This window comes from Theropithecus gelada, chromosome 3 (assembly GCF_003255815.1).
Source record: "Theropithecus gelada isolate Dixy chromosome 3, Tgel_1.0, whole genome shotgun sequence".
Classification (NCBI taxonomy): domain Eukaryota; kingdom Metazoa; phylum Chordata; class Mammalia; order Primates; family Cercopithecidae; genus Theropithecus; species Theropithecus gelada.
Genome location: NC_037670.1, coordinates 157,788,275 through 157,810,952, shown reverse-complemented (window position 1 = coordinate 157,810,952; position 22,678 = coordinate 157,788,275). Strand labels below are relative to the sequence as shown.

Sequence of the window (22,678 nt, the reverse complement as noted above, 5' to 3'; positions counted from 1 at the left end):
TAAATCACAAACCACTTAGATAACCCTAACAGCTTTTCACAACCTGCACCCAAATCTACCTAACCAAGCTTATAGTCAGATCCACAAAGTAAACCTTCAGTTAGGCTACACTCTTCTTCTTACCTATCCCTGAATATCCTTGTCTATTCTTTCCTTTTTTGCCGCTTGCAAATATTATCTCATTAGCCTTTCCACCTACCTGGAGTGCCATTTCCCATCACCTCTACCTCTGCCAATCCTCCAAGGATCAACTCATCATCAATCTCCAAAGCCTTTCTTGGGCCATTCAACATGTCTCAGAATAATAACATTACATATTACATCTACTACTCTTCTTACATTCAGCAGCATTAGTCCATCTGTGTGTCTGTGCCATTGGCCATCCAGTTTATTGATAGGTATATAGCCTAATATTACTCAGTACTGTATAACCTGAAAGAATTCTGAGAGAACTAGAAAACATGGAAACCTAAAAATAATTTAAAAGTTACATAACAATTTTGATTGCATAGCAATTACCATTTAAAATATTTATATGAACCTCTTATTCAAAAATGCTCTGTGCTCAAATTTATAGGACAATAATAAAGATGAGTAGACAGTTAAGAAACAATCAACAACAGATTAACTCAAGTCATGACTAAGGCTATTCTTCCACAACATGCTTAAGAAAAAGGGCAGAAAAGTAGATAGTTAAAGAGGAGAAGAAAAATGGGGAAACAGAAAGCAAGCAAAAATGCAAAGAACACTGCCATATCTTGGCCTCAGAGCAATTAAACAAAACACATGAAATGAAATGTTATTTCTATGTCAGACCTCTCACCTTTCACTAGAACAGTTTCAGTTCTATGTTCCTTGTCAAATAGCTTATGCCATTGGTACATGTATGCATTAACATGGAATAGCAACAGCACTGCCAAGTGTATAATTAATTTGGAGACTAAAAGTTTCTGACAGATATAACACATAATTGATACCTCTTTTAGTGTCTTAAATTCATCTTGTCTACTTTCTCTTAAACTATAAAATTTCAAGCATCCTTATTTTAGAAAAATAACAAAATAAAGATCATGGATCCACGATAAAAATAAGTCATTTCCAAAAAGTAGATCGGTACCCCCAGGCTAGGCCTAGAGGAAAGTGGGATATGAGGAGTGACTGCTAATAGATACAAGATTTACTTTGGCATAGATGAAAATGTTCTAAAATGATATGATTGTGATGGTTGTACAACTCCATAAACATACTACAAAACCACTGAACTCTATACTTTAAATAGGTAAACTTTAGAGCATGTAAATTATATTTCAATAAAGCTGTTTAAATAAACAACTAACTCATTCCATAACTTAGACAGAATCCCCAAATCACTCATTTTAAACTATATGTATGAAACGTATAACTCATTTAATAAAACAGAAATACCTATTTTTAATCTGTAAATTTCACCTGTTAATTTCTGACGGAATTTAAAGTTGCTTAGTTCATTACAATCATTTTTATCATGAAATAATGGGTTTCGTTTTCAGTTGTACAGGAATTATATACATCTGACAATTACAAAGTAAGCAGAGTTAGGGAAGACATGATATCTTACTTTGTTCATAATCACAGCTAATTCCTCATGGTAGTATTCTAAATAGGATTCTAACAGATTTAATAATTGTTTTCAGTTTAGAACATAAGTAAAAGCCAAAGATAGGGGGGTCATAAAGTTATTCAGAAACTATTTTATGACCTTGCCATAAGTAAAATTACATAGTCCATAACATACTTTCTAGGCCTTGATGTATTCAAGTTCTAAATGTCTAAGTACTATAATACAAATAATTACATTTATATATTCTCATAATGTCTGATGTATTTGTGTAATACTAGCTATTTTTATTAGTATTTCATGGTATATCTCTTTCTATTCTTATATGTTTAATCTTATGTTTAAAGTGTATCTTTTAAACCCAAAATGACAAACTTGCATTAAAAGGGGAGAGATACATATTTTTCAAAAGTACTACTACCATAAAAGAGAAAAAAAAAAGACTATAAATATTCAAGTTTAAAGACAACTAAATGAAATACCTGATCCTAAACTGGTTTCTCTACAGGAGGGGCAAAAATACTGCAGTATAGAACATTACTGGGTCCATTGACAAAACAAGAATATAGACAGTAGAGTATATAACTTGCTGTCAATTTTTCAAAGAGAAATGCATGTGTGTGTCCATATATACACAGAGAAAACAGGAAAAAAGTGGTAAAATGTTAAGAACAGCTGAATCCAAATAAAGAGGTATATGGCTCTTTGTACTATTCTTATTCTCACAACTTTTCTACAATTTTAAAATTATTTAAAATTTTTTAAAGTAATAAAATATCATAAAATGCATCTCTTGAAACAGCATGGTTGGGTCTTGGTTTTTTTTAAATCCAGTATGATCTCTGTCTTTCAACTGGAGTATCTTGTCAATTTATATCTAATGTAATTATTGATATGGTTGGTGCTAAGTCTATCACCTTGCTTTTGGGTTCTATTCATCCTATCTTTGCTTTTTTATTGTTTCTTTCTTCCTTGTTCTTTTTCCTCCTTTCCTTTCCTCTGAATTAATCAAAAATAAATTCACTGTTCAATTTTATCCCCTCTACTGGCTTCTTAGCTATGTATCTATCTCAGAATTTTAATGTTTGCTCCAGGGATTGAAATAGGCATCCTGAACTTATCATAGGCTACCCTAAACATTATACCACTTCATGTATTATATAAGAAATTCACAACAGCATGGTATCATTTACTCCCATCTTTTGTGTAATTATTGTCATATACTGCCTTCCAAAATATATTATAAAACCCACATATACCATGATTGTTTTTGACTTAGACAGAAATTTTAAAAATTCTTTAAATAAAAATAAATCAAGAAATGCGGAGGGGGGAAGCATTTTATTTTTTTGTCCATATATTCGCCATTTCTGGCCCTATTTACTTTTTTCTGCAGATCTAAGTTACCATCTGGTATTATTTTCCTTCAGCTTGAAAAAAAATTTTTTTTTTTTTTTTTGAGATGGAGTCTCGCCCCGCCGCCCAGGCTGGAGTGCAGCGGTGCGATCGCGGCTCACTGCAACGTCTGCCTCCCGGGTTCAAGCAATTCTCTGCCTCAGCTTCCGAAGTAGCTGGGATTACAGGTGCCAGCCACCACACCCGGTTAATTTTTTTGTATTTTTAGTAGAGACAGGGTTTCACCATCTTGGCCAGGCTGGTCTTGGACTCCTGACCTCGTGATCCACCCGCCTCGGCCTCGCAAAGTGCTGAGATTACAGGCCGGAGCCACCGCGCCTGGCCGAAAAACTTTCTATAACGTTTATTTAAGTGTAAGTCTAGTGGTGACAAATTCTTTAAGTTTTAGTTCATTTGAAAATGTCTCTATTTCAGCTTCATTTTAAAGAATATTTTTGGTAATACAAAATCCTAGATTGACAATTAATTTTTGTTTCTTTTCAACACTTTTGGAATGACATACATTGACTTCTGGCTTGCATTGTTTCTGATGAGATGTCACTGATAATTTTTATCACTGTTTGCTTGTAGGCAATATGTTTTTCTTCCTCTGGCTATTTTTAAGATTATTTTCTTTGGTTTTCATAATGTGCACATGTATGTTGATTTTCTTTGTGTTTATCTTGCTTGGGATTTGTTACGTTTCTTGCATCTGTGCGTTTATGTTTCTCAACAAATTTCAAAACTTTTCAGTCATTATCTCCCCTGATATTTTTCTACCCCAATGTTTCTGTCCTCTCTCCTTCTGTACCTGTAAACCACATAATTGTTAAGCTGCATAATATCCTTGAAGATATTATAGCTTTGTTCATTTTTCTTTTGTCTATTTTTTTCTCTGTGCTTTGATTTGGATGGTTTACATTGATCTATCTTCAAATTCACTGATCCTTTCTGCTACAGTATGTTATCTCAGCTAAATCCATCTGGTGAATTTTTCATTTTATTATTTATTTATTTATTTATTTATTTATTTATTTATTTGAGATTGAGTCTCACACTGTCACCCAGGCTGGAGTGCAGAGGCACAATCTCGGCTCACTGCAACCTCCACCTCCTGGGTTCAACCAATTCTCCTGCCTCAGCTTCCTGAGTAGCTGGGATTACAGGCGCCTGCTACCACGCCTGGCTAATTTTTTTGTATTTTTAGCAGAGACAGGGTTTCACCAGGCTGGTCTTGAACTCCTGACCTCAAATGATCCACCTACCTTGGCCTCCCAAAGTGCTGAGATTACAGGCATGAGCCACTCCTGGTGGGTTTTTCATTTTAGATATTTATTTCTATCAACTTTTTCATTCTGGTTAAGAGTCACATTTTCCTGCTTTTTAACAAGCATAATAATTCTATGCCAGACATTGCGGGTGCTTTGTTATTGAGAAACTGAATTATGTTGTCTTCCTTTAGAGAGAGTTTTCTTCTATCAGACAATAAATCTACAGGTGGATCAAGATGCTGAAATAGAGGCTTGGTTTGGGGCTTTGTTGTATGAGATCTATAGTAGCCTGTCTTCTACTCCTAGAATGGCCCTACTCATAAGGTGTGAGCTTTCTGAGGTCACAGCTGAAAGCACAGTATGTTCAGCAAGCTCTCCCCACACTGGCTGGTCTGAGCTCCAACACTGCTGAGAAGCTTCCAACTTCTAAAATCTTCATTCAGCTCACAGTCCCACAGTAGCTGTTTTCTGCCAAGCCTTGTGGTGTACACAGCTTCATATCTGACCAACAGGCTAAGAGTCTGGAAAGTATTCACGAAGAAGATGCAGGGATGAAAGCAGAGCTCACCTAGTGTGTTCTTTTTTCTCAGTTGACTGTGCTGACTACCTAATTACAGCAAAAGGTAACTTCATCAAGAAGAAAAACAGAAGTCCTTAATTCTAATTATTTCTAATCCAGCTTTAAAATCTATTATCTTATTTCATACTTAAACAGGGATATGAAAGGCACACATTATTTACATAGGATGGATGAGCAAATCAAGATGCAAAATGTTAAACAACCAGCCTCCAACCCATAAAGATATTTTATTCAATACACAAATATTCACCAAGTACATACTACAGGCATGGTAATTGACAAAGCAGTAAAAAGAACCTAGAGAATGTAGTTTCAACCAATATTATTTCTACTGAACCACCAGTAAAGCATATACACTGTACCAAAAGTTGTCTAACGAATGAGAAACCAGGAATCAATCATTCAATCCACCAAGAACATGCCTACATTCTAAAAATGACTATAATTTACATTCATGATTTACTTTTTTCTGCAAAGACTCCTATTTGCCATGGAAGTAATTTCATTCCTACACAGTTACGTTTTCCAATTCCCTACATATACTTATTTTTTTTCATATTAGCAGATACTATCTAACTAAGTTACTTCTATTTCGTTATGTCAAACTTGCTTCAGCTAACTCTTAATTATATTTCTAATTTCCATCTGGCCAAATCAAATATATTTTGCTCACACATGGAGAAAAAATATAATACAATTTCTAAATATCATTTCAGCAGCATCATACCAGAGAGTAATATCATTCCTCTAATCTTCAACAAATCAAGCAAAGTGATACATTTATACTTCACAGATCTATTCTCATCTCTCAAAATAAGCTCTTGTTCTGTCATGTAACCCAATATATGCAAAAGTTGACTCTAAGGAAATAGTCAACAAAATTAAGCTACATACATGTTTATAAAATAATGCTTAAGAACATTTTAATATTTTTTACCTTAATATATGACTAATTCCAGTGAAGTAAAGTATACTACAACAGAAAGACAGATACTATACATATTGAGAATATGCTTCTGTTTTTAAAGTCTGCCAGAAAAAAAAAAAAAGAAATCTGTTAAAAGGTTTTTTTTTTTATTTAGATGGAGTCTCACTCTATTTCCCAGGCTGGAGTGCACTGGTACAATGGCTCACTGCAACCTCTGCCTCCCAAGTTCAAGCGATTCTCCTTCCTCACCCTCCTGAGTAACTGGGATTACAGGTGCCCGCCATCACACCCAGCTAATCTTTGTATTTTTAGTAGAGACAAGGTTTCACCATGTTGGCCAGGCTGGTCTCAGACTCCTGACCTCAGGTGATCCACCTGCCTTGGCCTCCCAAAGTACTGGGATTACAGGCATGAGCTACTGCACACAGCCTGTTAAAAAGTATTTTGAAGATGGTAGAAGTTAATGCCATCAGCAACATCACATTCAAATGCAAGCATTACTTTCTCACCCTGTTTATGACTCTCAAGGTAATGTTTTAGGTGGCTTCTTGTTGCTGTTGCTGTTGTTATTCTAAACTGTTACTCTGAATCAAGACAACACCCTTTGTAAAAGGCTCTTACCTGTAGAACATCTTGGATCTTCACCCATACATCTGCCATGTCATACAGTTTGATGTCTTCCTGCTGAGTCAGTGGAGTCACTACAGTGTCCTGCAGGTATCCCAGGACCACAGAGTGTGCAGTGGCTACAGCATTAAACTTGTCAAACAGTAACTCCAGCAATTCTAGAAGCAACCTAGTGACATAAACAAATAAATAACATTGACACATACATATAAGCAGATAAATGGCTTACAGTGACCTGCAAGAAAAACATCAAACTAAAGTAGCACTCTCACTCTACAATGTAAACAGCATAAACGTTAGATTTCAGCAGATGTGAATTCAAACAACTGTATAATCTTAAGCAACTCTTAAAAACTTATCTAAGCCTCAGTTTCCTCTGCTATAAAATGGAAATGATGTAAGAATTTTAAAACCAATTCTAAAGCCCCTAAACCAGCAACAGCATCTCAATAAACATATGTTGCCTCTTTAACGTAGCTCACTGATTACAATACTACTACTATGTATTCATATAGGCAGCTTCTCCAAGGAATTCACGCATTTCAGACAACAGCTCAGATGTAACACAGAATATGCTATTCCCCAGCAATAAATTAGGCACTTTGATAAGCATATTAATCCATTTAGTCAGGGAAAGCTGCGCTTACTACAATCCAAACGCATGGCCCGAGTTGCCTGAAAAAAATATATACACCTGCCTAGCAATCTGACTTTCACCACAGGGAGAAGCTCAGGCATCCACATTATCTCATTCATCATAGTGAGATATGCTGGACACATATTATTACATCAGTTTTATATACTCAAGGACACAAAATAAGGTTGCAGTGCAGCTAGGCCTAGAACAAAAGTTGATTTCCATGTCAGTACATTTAGCCACCTACCTCTCACTACAGTTCTAGAATGTAGATGTATCTTTAGAAGTAGCACAAAGATTTATGTCAGAGATGCAAAGTAATTACTCTACCACTGAGACTTACAGTTTCAATGATCACATAGGCCTGGAATCATCTTTTCCTCCTCTGAACCTGTATACCATTTTGTCCTGCTTTTAAGGAACTTATATGTGAGCCTCACATATGTGGCTCAATAAATGTCGGTCATATTTCTTTATATATAGGTATTTTACCTCACTTCTCCATTATTAATCTTTCAGAGTAGGCACTGCTTTATACATCTCTGAATACTTAGGAGCACTTAGAACAATAATTAGCAAATACTGTTGAATGAATTTAACACATATAGGATGAACAAGTACAGAAAATTTTGCAATGTGAGCTTTATTGTATATTTTGTGGCTCTCAGCTTGTAATTCCTAAATATACTGATAAACCAACTTGGAAAGTTGAAAAGGAAAGCAAAAGAGCTTGTCAGCAGTGTCAATTAACAGGGTTTTATTACCATAAATAAGGGGTTATAACTACAATCTCATCAAAACGTACAGCACATTATCTATTCTACGGCTTCTTTACTGCCCAATTATTGTAATTAATGTGCCAATGTGACAGCCCATAACTATCTTCTGGTAAAACCATAATATCTATTTGACACTGTAATTCGGATGAGACAAAATCAATAGAATTTATGTAGTACTCCCAGCCTAGAATATACATACATAATCCAGACGTTACACATTGTATTTATAAATAGAAGTCATTCTACCTTTTGATTGATGATTCTTTGTAATCCTTTAAAGGTCAAATTCATATTTATACTCACGTATATCTAAAATAATTCTTCTTTCTCATCTGTGTTATTGAAGAACTACTCAAATATTAGCAGAGATACATACAAGATACAGAAACATGTGTCTAAACATACCAACTGAAACACTTAATGTGGTGCAGGGAAATAAGCCGTAGAAAACTGGTATCTGGCAACATACAGATCAGTAACTTAATCAGTAAATACCTGATTAAGTGAAAGTTCTCCTTTTCCAACAAAGATTTATTCTAGGTAGGTAAGACTGTGGTTCTCAAATATGAATCTACAGATTTAATATGTTTTTGAGTGGTGGATAGCAAAGTATGAATAATATATGGACTTTTCACAAAGGTAAATTTATTTAACATTACATCTTTTGTACTCTCTTGATAGGAAAATCTTAGTTATTTTCTGCCATGAATGGCAGTTATGTTGCCAAATGTCCTTACTGAAGAAAATTAAAACTTAATGTATGTTAACGTAAATGTTGGGGTATCCAAAACATGGTTTGAAATCATATTGATCCATGACATTCAGATGCCTGAGGTACACTGGTGTCTAATGTCCCAGTGGCATGAAGTTCTAGATACAGGATTGTGAACCAGCAGCAAAGTTTTAATGGAAAAGTGGCTCCTCTTGTTAGGGGTGCTGTTATCTGGTTATCTGCAGAGCCGATGAGTTCCACAACTGCATACCTTGCCTGTCAGTCAAGGACAAGAGCTGCTCAGCAGCCAGGAGCAGTGCTACATTTAGGAAAAAAAAACCCAGTAGAGAATAGAGGTGTAAGATGAGATTCACAGTATCTATTAACATCTTGGAAATAGCCATCTCTTAATAAAATGCTGACACAGTTCCAGCTTCTGCCACTCCTGGAGGCTCAAAGCCAAAACAGGCCTGTTCCTATAGTGTGGCCATCACAGCCACAGGACAGGCTACACAGGGAGGAAGGAAAGGAGATGTAATAGTAGCTAGGAGACAGATCACAAGTGGTGACACTCCACTTGCAGCTCTACCTATTTTGAGACCTCCAGCCATTTTAATGGGAGGAAAGCTCTCTTCCACCTTACCAAAGCACAATGGTGTCATGTTATTTAATAAAACCCACAGCTCTCACACCAAAATTTAAAATGTTTGTGCTTCAAATGATACCATCAAGAAAGTAAAAAGGCAATACACAAAATGAGAGAAAATATCTGTAAATCATTAATCTGATAAAAGACAAATCTAAAATCTTACATTCGTAATAAAAAGACAACTGAAGTTAAAAATGGACAAAGGATTTAAATATCCATTGCTCCAAAGAATATATATGAATGGCCAATAAGCAAACAAAAAGATCCTTAACATCATTAGCCATCAGAGACATGCAAATCAAAATCACAATGAGCTAGAACTTCAGTCCACTAGGATGGCTATAATCAAAAAGCAAAGCAATAGAAGTATGAGTAAGGATGCAGAGAAACTGGAACTCTCATACGGTGCCAGTGGGAATGTAAAATGGTACAGCCGCTTCGGAAAACACTTTGGCAGTTCCTTGGGACATTAAGCATAGTTACCATATGGAGCCAGTGATTCCATTCCTAGCTCTATACCAAAGAGAAATGAAAACATACGTGCACATAAAATCTTGTACACAAATGTCCTTAGCAGTGTTATGCATAAAAACTCAAAGGTAGAAACAATCCAAATATCCATCAACTGATAAATGGATAAATAAAATGCAGTATATTCATACAATGGAATATTATTTGGCCATAAAAAGGAATAAAGTACTGATACATGGTACAATCGGAATGAACCTTGAAATTACTATGGTAAGTGAAAAAAAGTCACAGAAGACCATATATTATATGATTATGGTAATATAAAATATTCAGGATAGGCAAATTTATAGAGACACAAAATATATTAGTGGTTACTCAGGCTGGGGGTGGGTGGGAACTGACTGATAAAGTATATGGGATTTGTTTTAGGGAGGACATAAACTTGCTGGAACCAGATAGTGGTGACGGTTGCAAAACTCTATGAATATACTAAAAACCACTGAATTGTATACTTTCAATAGGTGAATTGTGTAGCAGTGAATTATACCTCAATATAGCTGTTCAAAGAACAGCAGCTGTGGCTCTGAGTGGGGAGAGGGAAGATCCAACACCTCTCTAACAGTGAAGAGGAAATACATAAAATAGTGAAAAATGAAACTTGGCATCTCAAAAACCGAGGTGTTGTGAAAGCTGATTCCTTTACATTCTTACTACCAGGAGGACATCAACTTTTCTCTTTTAGTTCACTTGGTTTTTTGTTTGTTTCTCCTTCTTAAATAACACGTAAGAAACAACAGATTTCCATTCTTTCCCAGCACTGACACTTCCTACATCTTTCATTATGAAAAAACTCTCCCAACTTCTCCAAGTATCCCCACCTGCAAAGCGAAACTATTAATTAATAACTGTTCTAAGAGACTCACAACACTGCTGGAAAAATCGAATTAGAAAATAGAACTAGCTGAGGTAATGGTACAATTCTAAAGAGAGGGGAAGGTTCAGGTTTCCTTTGTCTGAAATTCTGGCTTGAGCAACACTGAGGAGAATGGTTAACCTTTCCTGTGTGAAAGCAAAATAAATCTTGGGACCCCAAAATCACTAAGACAAAGGGAAAAGTCAAGCTGGGAACGGCTTAGGGCAAACCTGCTTCCTGTTCTATTCCTTAAAAAAATAGCTACTAAGATTTTTTTAAAAAGCTACATACCTCCCTCACGGTTTGTCCACACGGAAATTCCTTGTGGACAAAGAACAGACAGAACTCAACGTCATGTCTCTGGTCACTGAGATAAATTTGTATCTGATTGCTTCCTTTGGAAAGGCTAATCAGAAACTCAAAAGAATGCAACTGTTTGTCTCTATCTATGACCTGGAAGCCCCTCCTCGCTTCGACTTGCCCCACCTTTAGGGATGAAACCAATGTATATTTTACATATATTGGTTGATGTCTCATGTCTCCCTAAAATGTATGAAATTCAAAATAAAAATAAACAAGCTGTGCCCTGACCAGTGTGGGCACATTTCATAAGGACCTGAGTCTATGTCATGGCTACGTCCTTAACCTTGGTAAAATAAACTTCCTAAATGGTTGAGACCTGCCTCAGACACTCTTTGGTTTATGCTTGAGAGAGGTGGGGGGAGAAAGAATTAAAGTGAAACCAGAAATCTGGAAGGACGCCGGGTGCGGTGGCTCACGCCTGTAATCCCAGCACTTTGGGAGGCCGAGGTGGCGGATCACCTGAGGTCGGGAACTGGACCAACATGGAGAAACCCCGTCTCTACTAAAAATACAAAATTAGCTGGGCGTGGTGGCGCATGCCTGTAATCCCAGCTACTCGGGAGGCTGAGGCAGGAGAATCGCTTGAACCCAGGAGGCGAAGGCTGGGTGAGCCAAGATTGCACCATTGCACTCCAGCCTGGGCAACAAGAACGAAACTCCATCTCAAAAAAAAAAAAAAGAAATCTAGAAGGAGAGATGTTGGGTTTTTATCTGGATATGTTAAGTTTAAGGTGTATATCCTTAGGTAGTCAGATATGCAAGTCTGGAGCTCAGCAGAGAGAATGATACTGGAAATTTTAAAAGTGAAAAATATTTGAGGAGATGAGATCACTCGGGGATAATATGCAGAATAAGAAAAGCAAGTGAGGTCCAGGACCAACACTCCAGGAACGAGTATCATTAAAAAGATGGTTAGAAAGTAACTAAAGAGGAAGAGGGAAGCCAGGGAACATTGCAGAGGACAAAAGAGGAGAGAATACCAGCAGAGTAAAAGGCTATGGTAAGGCTAAGAGAGAGAAATTTACAACTTAAGGTCCCCAGTGACCTTGACAAGAAGGGTTTCAATGGATCAGTGAGTGGAACTCAGTAGTGGGATAAGCAGTGAATGACTAATAAGGAAAAAGAAACCAAAGTCAACCATACGTTGTCCCTCACCAGCATGTACACTCCTTTAAAAAGAAAAGGAGAAAGGAAGACAACGCTCCCCTGATGCAGCAAAGAATAAAAGACATTAGGAATCTTCACATAAACAGGATGTAAATCTGCACTAGCTTGGCCCAATTTAAAGCTACCAGAAATAAACTGAAATATGTTGTTAATATTTATATACACTCTCTGACTGCCCACAAGATTGAGAAAGAGCTGTTTGCCTTTAGCTGGAGACACACTGAGGATGAAAACACAACGCCCCATTGAAATCATTCCCTGCCCCACTCCCACCACAAAATATTAAATAAAAGAAATAAAACATTATGTTGCAGCTAGCTCAGTTGCTTACATCCTGCTAGGATCAAGGTTTTCACCACTGATCTAAAAAAGACAAAAGAGTGGCAAGATCATGAAATTATCTCATGATTCCTTAAACTGAATTGAATTAGTAAAGGCCCAAGAACCTTAGAGATTTTAATTTCAATTAATTGCGATTTCTACCCTTCAGAAAAAAATAACACACATACCCCTCTCTCACAAGTTATTTCTAAAGTCACAAAACAGTATGTAGTAATACTCAATACAGCATCACAGTTGGTGAAAGAAAATATTAATCCTGGATGGCAATGTGGTATAAATGCCAGTTAGAAACCTGGACTTGAATACCAGCTCTCTAGACTTCTCCAAATTTCAGCTTCCTCAGAAATTGACTGTGAGAGCTACATGCAAAAATATATATGAATGTAACACTTAAAACAACAGCAAATTAAAAGTAACAATGAATTAATTCCTGTATCTTTAACATTTACCATCTAGAGGGAAAAGAGATAAGAGATACTCTGGATGTTTCTAAGGCCTAGCGCATCTCTCTCCTTCTTACAGCTTGGTTAGTAAAGTCCTGCTTATATTCTACAACGATAATTCTGTATCATTCTAATAAAAAGCTCCTCTTTGATTAAGTTAGGTGATTTCACTTTCTGGCACTTATAACCAAAAGAGGCCTAATCCATAGAGTAAGAGCTAATTCTCTCTTTCCTCTGTGATTCTACAATCCCTCCAAACAAACAATTACAATGAACTGAGAGAAGTGACAAAACAGGCATGCGTGGCCTCCTGGGCCAGAAAGTGAAGGCAGAATTCCTATTTTACGGTTCTTTGTAAACACCTCTCTCCTATAACACATGGACCAATGTCCAGAATGGAGAACACAGTCAAATTTTGAGGGCAAATGAGTTCATGAATAAAAGAATGAGCAATGCAGGATGGCAATATGAGCAGAAGTCTAGGATGAAAGATGATGACCTGGGGTCCTTCTTCTACAAGGGGCAGGTAGTTAGCTACGTGTCATAATGGAGGAGATCCCTAAGAAAGTAAGACTGAAATGAAGTATCAGTGACAATGACAATGAAATCATGACAGCAACAAAAAGGAGACCTATGCTCATAATAGCCACTCTTTCCTAATTATTCACAACATTCTGAGCACTGTGTTAAGTACTTTACTTGGATTATCTCATTTCATCCTTAGGACAGCCCTATGAGGAAGGTACTACTTTATCCCCATTTTATAGACAAGGAAACTGAAGTTCAGAGATAAGAAGAGAACAAAGGACACAGTTTTGGAGAATGTCCCTTTTTAGGGGTGTTAGAAAACAAGTAAACTATTTTAGAAGAGAGGCCAGAGTAAGTACTCTATGATGCTAGGGAAGCCAAGGCTAGAAAGAGAACCAACTGTCTATACCGCCTCTTCCTTCTCACCACAAACAGGTTTTCACCCCTGGGACTCGACTAAAATATCTGTTGCTAAAAGTCCCTAATAATTATTTTGCTCCATCCAAGAAACCCACTTTGGCCTTTAATCAAACAGCCACAGCACTTGTTTCTACTGCCCACTCTTGCCTTCTTGAAACACTGGCTTCCACTGGCTCCACAACCCTCCACTCTTCTGCTTTCCTGCCACTTCTCCAGTTGCTCCTTCTCAGGAACCTCATCCTCAGCCTGTTCCTTAAATGCGGTCAACTCTTCTCAACCCTCAAACTCTCTCTAGCTGAGCTCATTCGCCCCTAATCTTCAATTATCTACCTGCTATCAACTCTCACACGTATCTCTTGGCCAGATTACTCCCCTGAGCTGTAGACCTCAAACTTAATACGACTTAAATCATTTCTTCCCCAAACCTGCTTCTTCATGTTCTGTACGTCAGTAAATGGTAATGCTTGCCCCAGCAAAAAATCCTTACCTGCCCTCCTCCCTCATACCCAACGCATCACCAAGTCTCTTTACTGCTACCTCTTTACTCTCTCTCAAATAGGCCTCCTTCACTCCATTGTCACAGTTACCTTGCTCATGCAGGCCATGCTGCCTTTTGCCAGGATTATTAAAACTGTCCTCAAACTAGTCTCTCCTTCCCTGCAGTCCTTTCCTCTTCCCCCCTACTGTAAGCTCACTATGGCTATGAGTTTCTGATTTATTACTGTATTCCAATATTTGGCATGACACCAATTGGCAAAATAACATACGATAGGCGATAAATGAGTATTTGTTGATGAAGGAATGAAAAAGTGGGCTCCAGCAGAATGGGAGAGAGGCCTGATTACAGATGAGGTAGTAAGAAAAAAAGTGTTATAGATTATAACCTCCTGATTTTAGAAGCCCACTATAAAAAATATTTCACACAAAACTAGGCTCTCAAAAAGGTAACCTTATAAAGCTAAACACGAGAACATGAAGTAGAGTTACGAGCTGAAAGATACACACTTTAAGAGCCAACTTTAATAATATGGCAATAAAATATATTTTACATTTAAAAAACAGAAAAGTATCAGGATGAAGAAAGTGTTAATTCCTTAAACACATATCCAATTACCCAGCGGGTTTTAAAACCAGACTTCCTAGAGAAGTAAAATGTTATTTATTCAACAGATCATCTACTAACTTAGCAATCCCTGGGTATCTCATCTTCAAGTGCTACCATGAAAAAAGGCAGAAGGCTAAGAAGAGGCACATGTTAAGAAACAGTCACAGTTGCAGAAGGCAAGAAGCATCAACAGTGTAAAGCTACATCATAAAGCTGTGAAAAATGTTCAATATTTAAGGTGAGATAAGACTATCTGAATCTAAATTTAACATCCAGGGAACCTTGAGTTAGTCATTTGGCTGGAAAACCCATGTTTGCAGCCAAGAAGCTGCCGTACTTGATCACGAAGCAAAGACACACACAAGGTAGAAGAATTAGTTCTGTTCTACTAGTTATCTGCTGAGACTTTAATATCAGGGTTCTGCATTTCCCCACTGACAGACAAAGGCAATAACCACAGAATGTTTATTTCCCTACCACTATGCTCTAAAAGGTAAGAAAGTAGTGAACTCAGAGCATAGATTTTATATAAACACTTTATAATTTTATAAAAAGAAATGTATAATCAATTAGCTAAAAATGGTCTTTGTTTTACCTGCCCATATCTCTCATACACATTTCCTTAATAAGCCTGGCTGAGTTACTATTTTTCATTTCAAATAGGACATGGAGCCCATTTAATCTTCAAGGTTATCTAATACTTACTTTTAAGGGATAGAAATACGTTTTACCACTTATTAATAAGTCTTCATGTAAAAAGGGGTTACTATTTAAAGAGTGCTGACTAATTCTCCATCTGCTCTATGAAAAGAGCAAGAAAAAATTAGTAGTAATATAGAATGAAACACAGTAAAAATAACAAGAATACTGAAGTGGGGCCTGGCGCTAGTCACTTCCTTCCTGTGTTACTCCCTCCTTGTCAAGTCAGGTTTCTGAGGTCTGGAGAGATGACCTCAAACATCGAATCCTGATGTACGCCAAATTAGTGGCTAAAATTAGAAAATAAACCCAGGCCCTCTTTCTTTGAATTAAAGTATCAGTATCATTCTTTTGAAATCCTTTCCCCCATTCCAAAAATAACATTTCATCATAGTGGAATGTTAGAAAAATGATCCATAAATCCACTTCCCAGGGATAACAAAAGTTAAGATTTTAGGTGCATATTCTTAGTGCTTTGTTGTATATTGTTCTTAGTACAAGAATGCCCCTAGAGGAATGATTTAGATAATAAAATTTGATTCTCAAGTGACCTAATTAGAATCCAGGCACTCTGTGGCTGCTTTTCACGCTTCTCAACATGTCCAGCTATCTCTGAGGCCTGTCACTGACCACAGTGTGAGGTATGGGTAGGAAAATGGATATTTAGTACAGAGATCATCCTTCTGAGGACAAACAAAATCAGGCCCACGACATGGGTTGGAAACATCATCTTTATAGAAGCCAGAAAGCAAACTTACATGGTGGAAAAAGACTACTTCTAATCTTAATTGCACCACGAACAAGCTTTGTGAACTGTCAAATTATTTCAGCTTTCACATTTCTCTGGGTAAATCTGGGATTAATAATAATGCCCCTGCCTGTGAGGAGGCAAGTGGTGAGGCTCACTCAGGTGAGATACCAGATGGCAGACAGCTTTGCAAAGCGTGAATACTACAAAACTGCAAAATTCGATGACGTTTGTGATGTTATCTAAAGAGTCTTCTCAAACTTCAGTGTGCATAAGAATCAACCACGGCATAGAGTCCTGTGGGCCCTGCACCCAAACATTCCAATTTAATAACCACTGCTTCTTGGAGAAATTTGCATTTCCAACTCTTGAGTGACACTGGTGGTGTGGGTCCACAGACCCACTGTGAGTAGTGCTAAAAATATATAATAATAATAACTTCCACTAAATTATCTTATTTGCATCTTTTTCTTATTCGTTCATTCATTAAAACTGGCCAGGCATGGTGGCTCACACCTGTAATCCCAGTATTTTGGGAGGCTAAAGTGGAAGGACTGCTTGAGACTAGGAGTCCAAGGTCAGCCTGGGCAATCACAGTGAGACACTATCTCTACAAAAAAAATAAAATAAAATAAAATAAAATAATAACTTTAAATAGCCAGGCATCATGTCACATACCTGTAGTCCCAACTACTCAGGAGGCTAAAGCAGGAGGATCTCTTGAGCCCAGTGGGGTCAAGGCTACAGTGAGCAATGATGATTGGGCCCCTACATTCCAGCCTCGGCAACAGAGTGAGATCACATCTCCACAAAAATAAACTCATAGGCATTTAATATGTGCCCAGCCCTAAATCAGGCTGCAAACACAAAGTTAAAAACTCCCCCTCCCCTTATAAACTCACAGTCCAATCTGATTAGAGACTATGACAAGAGGATGGGGCAGGAGCTAGAAGAGCCCAGACAATATGAAATCAGCCTGAGAAACACATGAAGGTGCTTTAATCATATATGACACCGCCCCTACACATCATCAATGGAAGAATTTCCTTTGACATAGGTTTGTTAGTTTGTTTTTGCAATGAAAAGATCCAGTATTAGTCTGAGCTTGGAGTGCCTTTCCTATTACAACACTAGCAAGTGCACAAAAATGACAAAACCTAAGGCAGCTCCTATTCTAGCAAACAGAGAAGTGGCCTTGATATAGCACGATGGCTGACATCTAAATAAAGTTATGACAGTCCATGAAACAGATTGTATCTATTCCTCTGACTGGTCGGATCTTTAATTTGAACCTGCTATAATATGTAAAACAAGAGAAATCGAGAGTAGGTTTTTTTTTTTTTTTAAACTTTGCCACATAAAAAAACAAAGGTTTAAGAAATGTAATATGGAGTAACATCTCTGGCTTATTCAGCCAAGAAGCCTTTTTCTAATGACTATAACCAAAGGATAATACACAATCAGAATGATAGCTGTCCAACCTCATGTTTACAAAAGAACTATGAACATTATCGACATTTCTCAGTCACTGTATATGTGATGGAGCTATTATCAATTAATTTATTTAAGTCTTACTAGGAAGTATATAGACTTGGGACCTTTCATGGTAATGATTATATATTTTAGTTAACAATTGGAGTAATAAGTCCCATATGTAAAAAAAATTAATTCATTTGTTCTAAAAATATTTCAGTTAAGCTGCAGGGGACATATCCTAGTTGAAGAATAGTGGAATTTCTTCTATATGTCCCTGGTTCATCCTATTCATCCCCTTCAATATTTAATAGTTGGGTATATTTAAAGCATGTTCTCACTGATACGTGTAATCAAAAGTAGAGATTTAATCAAATGGAATCATAATCACTGAAGTTAAATTTACTTGCTTCCCGCTTGCTTTGATTCGAATTAACTACTCATCTAAATTACACAGAGGCCCTTCCTGATTCCAAGCATGTCCAGGTGCTACATGCGGTGCTTGGGAATGGCTATAAGAAGCCACAAGGACAAATGTCTGACCTTGCTTCAAAGCTGCTCTTAAATGACTTTTCTGTAAAATAAAATGACCAATTCCACCATGTCCTGCATTTCGGATACTTAGAAGACGGGTAACTAATATAGAAAGAAGAGATAAAAGGAAATGTTATTTATATGAAAAAGAAACTCATGCCTGAATCTAGCCACAGGTCTAAAACAAAAATCATGATCAATATTTCATTTATTTCTCTTTCCATAAACATGGTATTTATACTACAAAACTATCCTTGAGGCCTGAGCCTTTAGTCTTCCTCACAGATAAAAACATTTTATAAGAATGTTCTATTACATCAGTATGCCCTCATTCTGAATTCTGGCCTCCAAATTATAAAAAATATTTCAAAAGTTTATTTTTTCAATTTTAGAGCAATAATTCAATGTATTTCTGAAAATCTCAGTCTTCACAGACTGAAAAACCATGAGGGAAGAAAGAGTTTTAGAAAATGAGGCAAATACCAACCTTGAGAAGAACCATGGCTATATTATAAACGATTCAATGTTAGAATTATTCAGCAATTACACAGCTAACATGGACAATCAATTACATGACAGATACATGGGTGACAGAAATGAAAAAGGTGTACAATCCCTTACAATACAGTGTAGTACGTGTCAAGTGTGCTCAAAAGTCGTTTGGCCACTCCTTCAGGTTCCAGATGTATCAAAGATATAAATATTAAGAATGAGACTATGTAAGTACTAGAAAAGTGTTGAAAATTTTATTTATAATCTAAGAGTAAGGAAGCTCTAAGTATGACACAAAACCCAGAAGCTATAAAACCTGATAAATATAGCCTCATAAAAAATGTCTACGTGCCCAGAAACATCATGAAGTCAAAAGAGAAACTGGCAGAAAGTTACAAAATAAATTCCAAAGAACCAATTTCCTAGATATGTAAAGAGTTCGTACAAATCAATAAAAGACAAACATACTAGAAAAATGTAAAGACTTCCTACAAATCAAGAAAAGACAAACATATTAGAAAAATAATTCATTGAAAAGGAAATAAACACTATTTAAATATTGTACTGTTGAAAATTTCAAACATTAAAAAAGTGAAGATAATAGGATAATGAACCACCTTGTACCTATCACCCTGCTTCAGTATCATTTCATGGCTTGTTGTAAGTGTATCCTCACTCACAACCTATTTTATTTTGAAGTAATATATCCATATATAACCCAGATATCATGACAAGTTACTTTTATACAAACGAAAAGAAGTGTAACCATACTTATAATAAAAATGCAAACCCAAATCACCTTGGAAATACCATTTTTCACCTCTCAGATTGGCAAGGATAAAAGTATTTGATAATACAATCTGTTGGAAAGGGGATATAGGAACTCTCAAACATTATCCATGACATGAAAAACTGGTATCATCTCTAAAAGCACACTTGGCAACAGTTAAAATTCAATCAACACAGAGGTAAGCAAAATCAGTGAAAATGGCATATCAAGAATCTGGCTGCTTTCATTCTCACATCTTAGGGTTCTTTGAGTAATGCCTTTCTTCCCCCTTTAAACTCCAGGAGGACAGGGACCACACATAATTTGTTGGGCATTTTAGCCCAGTGTCTGGTCCATGGCAGATATTTCATAAATGTGGAATTTATTCTTGCAATCAACGATAAATTTCTTATGGGTCAGGTGGGCACTGTGCTAGATTCTGGAGATACACCAGTGCTGAACAAGACAAAGTAGTGCTCTCTTCTCTTCCATTCTAGAGGCAGCCAATAAATAACCAAACATATATAAAGTTACACATAATAATAAAATTAATGAATGATATCAAGTTGGTTTAAAAACAGGTATCACATTTTTCTATATTAAAATTTAGTTTTATGAACTTTCATACCCCCATAGGCATTTTAATTTCTAATAATTTCTTGTGATTAAAATAACCTAAGTAATAATGTAATTTCTTGATTATGAATTATTTTCACTATAACTTGAGGTGCAAAATAGGAAAAAGCAAAGACTACAAGCCTACTAACCAAACACAACTACTTTTAGCATTAAGCGTATTTCTTTCCCATGTTTTCCATGAAGCTTTCTTCAATATCACAACAAGCCCAAAACACACAAAGTTCTCTGCTTTTCACATCTGATATTTAATCTTCTTTCTTCATAACAGAGGTCAATGAAGCTTTTAAAATGGTTTCCTTCCAAAAGAGAGCAATGTCTCCCTGGAAGCAATGGCTTCAACTCACTCAACGCTTTCTGCCCTCTCTAGGACCAACAGCTCTACCTAAGTGAAGCTGACCTCCACCATCCCTTCGTGCAATGAATTTTTGCCTTCGCATTTAAACAGGTCCATTTCCCTCCCACATGCCAACCATTCTCTTTTCCCATATTCTTTTCTTCCATATTCTTGACAAGATAACACATCTTTGATAAGTTTTTCTTCCATCTCTTCTTTATGCTTTTCTGATTTGTTAAGTATAGAACTCCTTCCAGCTTCTTTTAAATAAAAATAATATAAAAATACTCATGAATTGGATTTTGGGAAAGAATCAACAATCAGGCAGCAGGAGTTGAAGAAATCGATTCTGAAATGCAGAGGCTTCAGGCTACAGTCACCATCTGAAGTTGAAGACACTGCCTGTCTTTCTAGAGAAATAATGGGTAGCAGGTGGTTCTGGTAAATTAGCAAGGCAAATGTTACCCTAATGTTTATCAAGTTGGCAATAATTGTATTTGAATATTTTCCTTTAATAGTAAGTGGAGGCTTAAAGACACTGATAGATTATGAATGAACAGAAAAGACAAAATATTTCTCCTATAAATAGACAACAGATAGTTTGGGAGATCGAAAACAAAATAAAATAAAATAATATGTAGGTCACCAAAGTGATTTTCTAAAAAACTGGCTGGGAAAGTATCCTGGCTCTGTAGGAATTAAAAGCAAGAAAGAATTCACTAGCTTGTTTCCTTCTACATTTCTAGCAAAATAGCACACAACATTAATTCTTTTTACATAAAGACAAATGAAAACAAGCCTGCAATGCATCACAACCAGAATATATTTAATAAGATGATGAAACTTTCCGGGAAAGTTACAGTATGGGTATCTTGTCTCAGAATAGCTAATGTTTTAGAACAGGATATTTCATTGGAGGGTGGGGGAGAAAATATGCATGTTGGGGAACAGGATTTATGGATTTTTTGGTCTATGTTCCAACTTTCTTTAAAAAAATAAATTCATGGATCTTTAACCATAAAATTTCATGAATGGTAAACAATAATAAAAAATAATGCCAAGTATTGTGATTTTACTTCTCTCTGAAATAAATGCCACTAATACCTTCCTAAGTAAAATTCAATGCACAAAAGCACCACAAGCTTCAAGCGATAATTTGACAATATTGCTTCTAAAATTCCAATCCTTTAGAAGCAACAGTGCTGATCATTTTTGAATGACTGTGCTTAATTCAAGAGAATTAATTCCTGAAAAGTTTTAAAGCATTTGATAGCACACAACAACTAAAGACTAGCTCAAAATTATCAGTCATTTGGAATCCCAACCCCCAAATTTAATCTTTGATCTTCTAACAAACTGGTTTACTCCAAATATTTGCTTTCTCTGTACTATTTTGTCTCACAATAAACAGTTTGGGTACCAAATATTGAATTTGTATGTTTTATAAAATGGGATTATATTATAGACATAAAGCCAAGGCAAACAGCTCATTCACTTGTTAGTGTCCAATATATCCTGCCTACAAAAGCTTTCTAAAATACGACAAAAAAAAAGACACTTAACAGGGGAAAAAACCCTGCTGCTGACTCATTCCTCATACAGAAACATTTAGTATTTCCCAGGGCAGTGTGCTGAATTTCCATTATACTTCTAGTGCTATAATTTCCACTCATGAATTCTGGAAGGAGTTTAGGCAAGGGGGAAAAAAAAGATGAAACTCCTATGAAAGACACAGTGCTTTTAAAGGAACTATAATGAGATCTGCAGAAAAGTTATTAATCCATGCCCTTTTGTTTTATTTCTGATATATACTATAGTAATGCTATTTCCCTAGGAAAGTTCACTGTATTCATCTAGGAACTTGCAGCAACAGGGCAAAGAGCAAACCAGAATTTTAGAGTATCATCAGTAAGGAGTCAAAAGGTCTTCACGAAAATCCAGGTACCAGGCAAAGAAAGAAGAAAGGCAAAGCTCAAAGAACCACTCTCCAGCTTCTCTGGATCATGATGTAAGTGATCAAAGAACATGGAATTTGAGGAAGGCACCAATAATAAACATGTATT

The 22,678-nt window shown here is 36.3% G+C and overlaps 1 protein-coding gene across 4 annotated transcripts in view; it reads right to left on the bottom strand.

Annotated features, from left to right (window-relative positions):
* Positions 1–22,678, bottom strand: part of EXOC4 (exocyst complex component 4) — an 845,850-nt gene that overhangs the window by 712,936 nt on the left and 110,236 nt on the right. For all 4 annotated transcript variants that reach the window (XR_003118525.1, XM_025378967.1, XM_025378969.1 and 1 more), the window contains one exon: positions 6,393–6,567. Coding sequence is in view for 3 of the 4 variants with exons in the window: in XM_025378967.1 (XP_025234752.1) it covers positions 6,393–6,567 (175 nt within the window). In the remaining variant the exon portion in view is untranslated. The remainder of the gene's footprint in view (positions 1–6,392; positions 6,568–22,678) is intronic.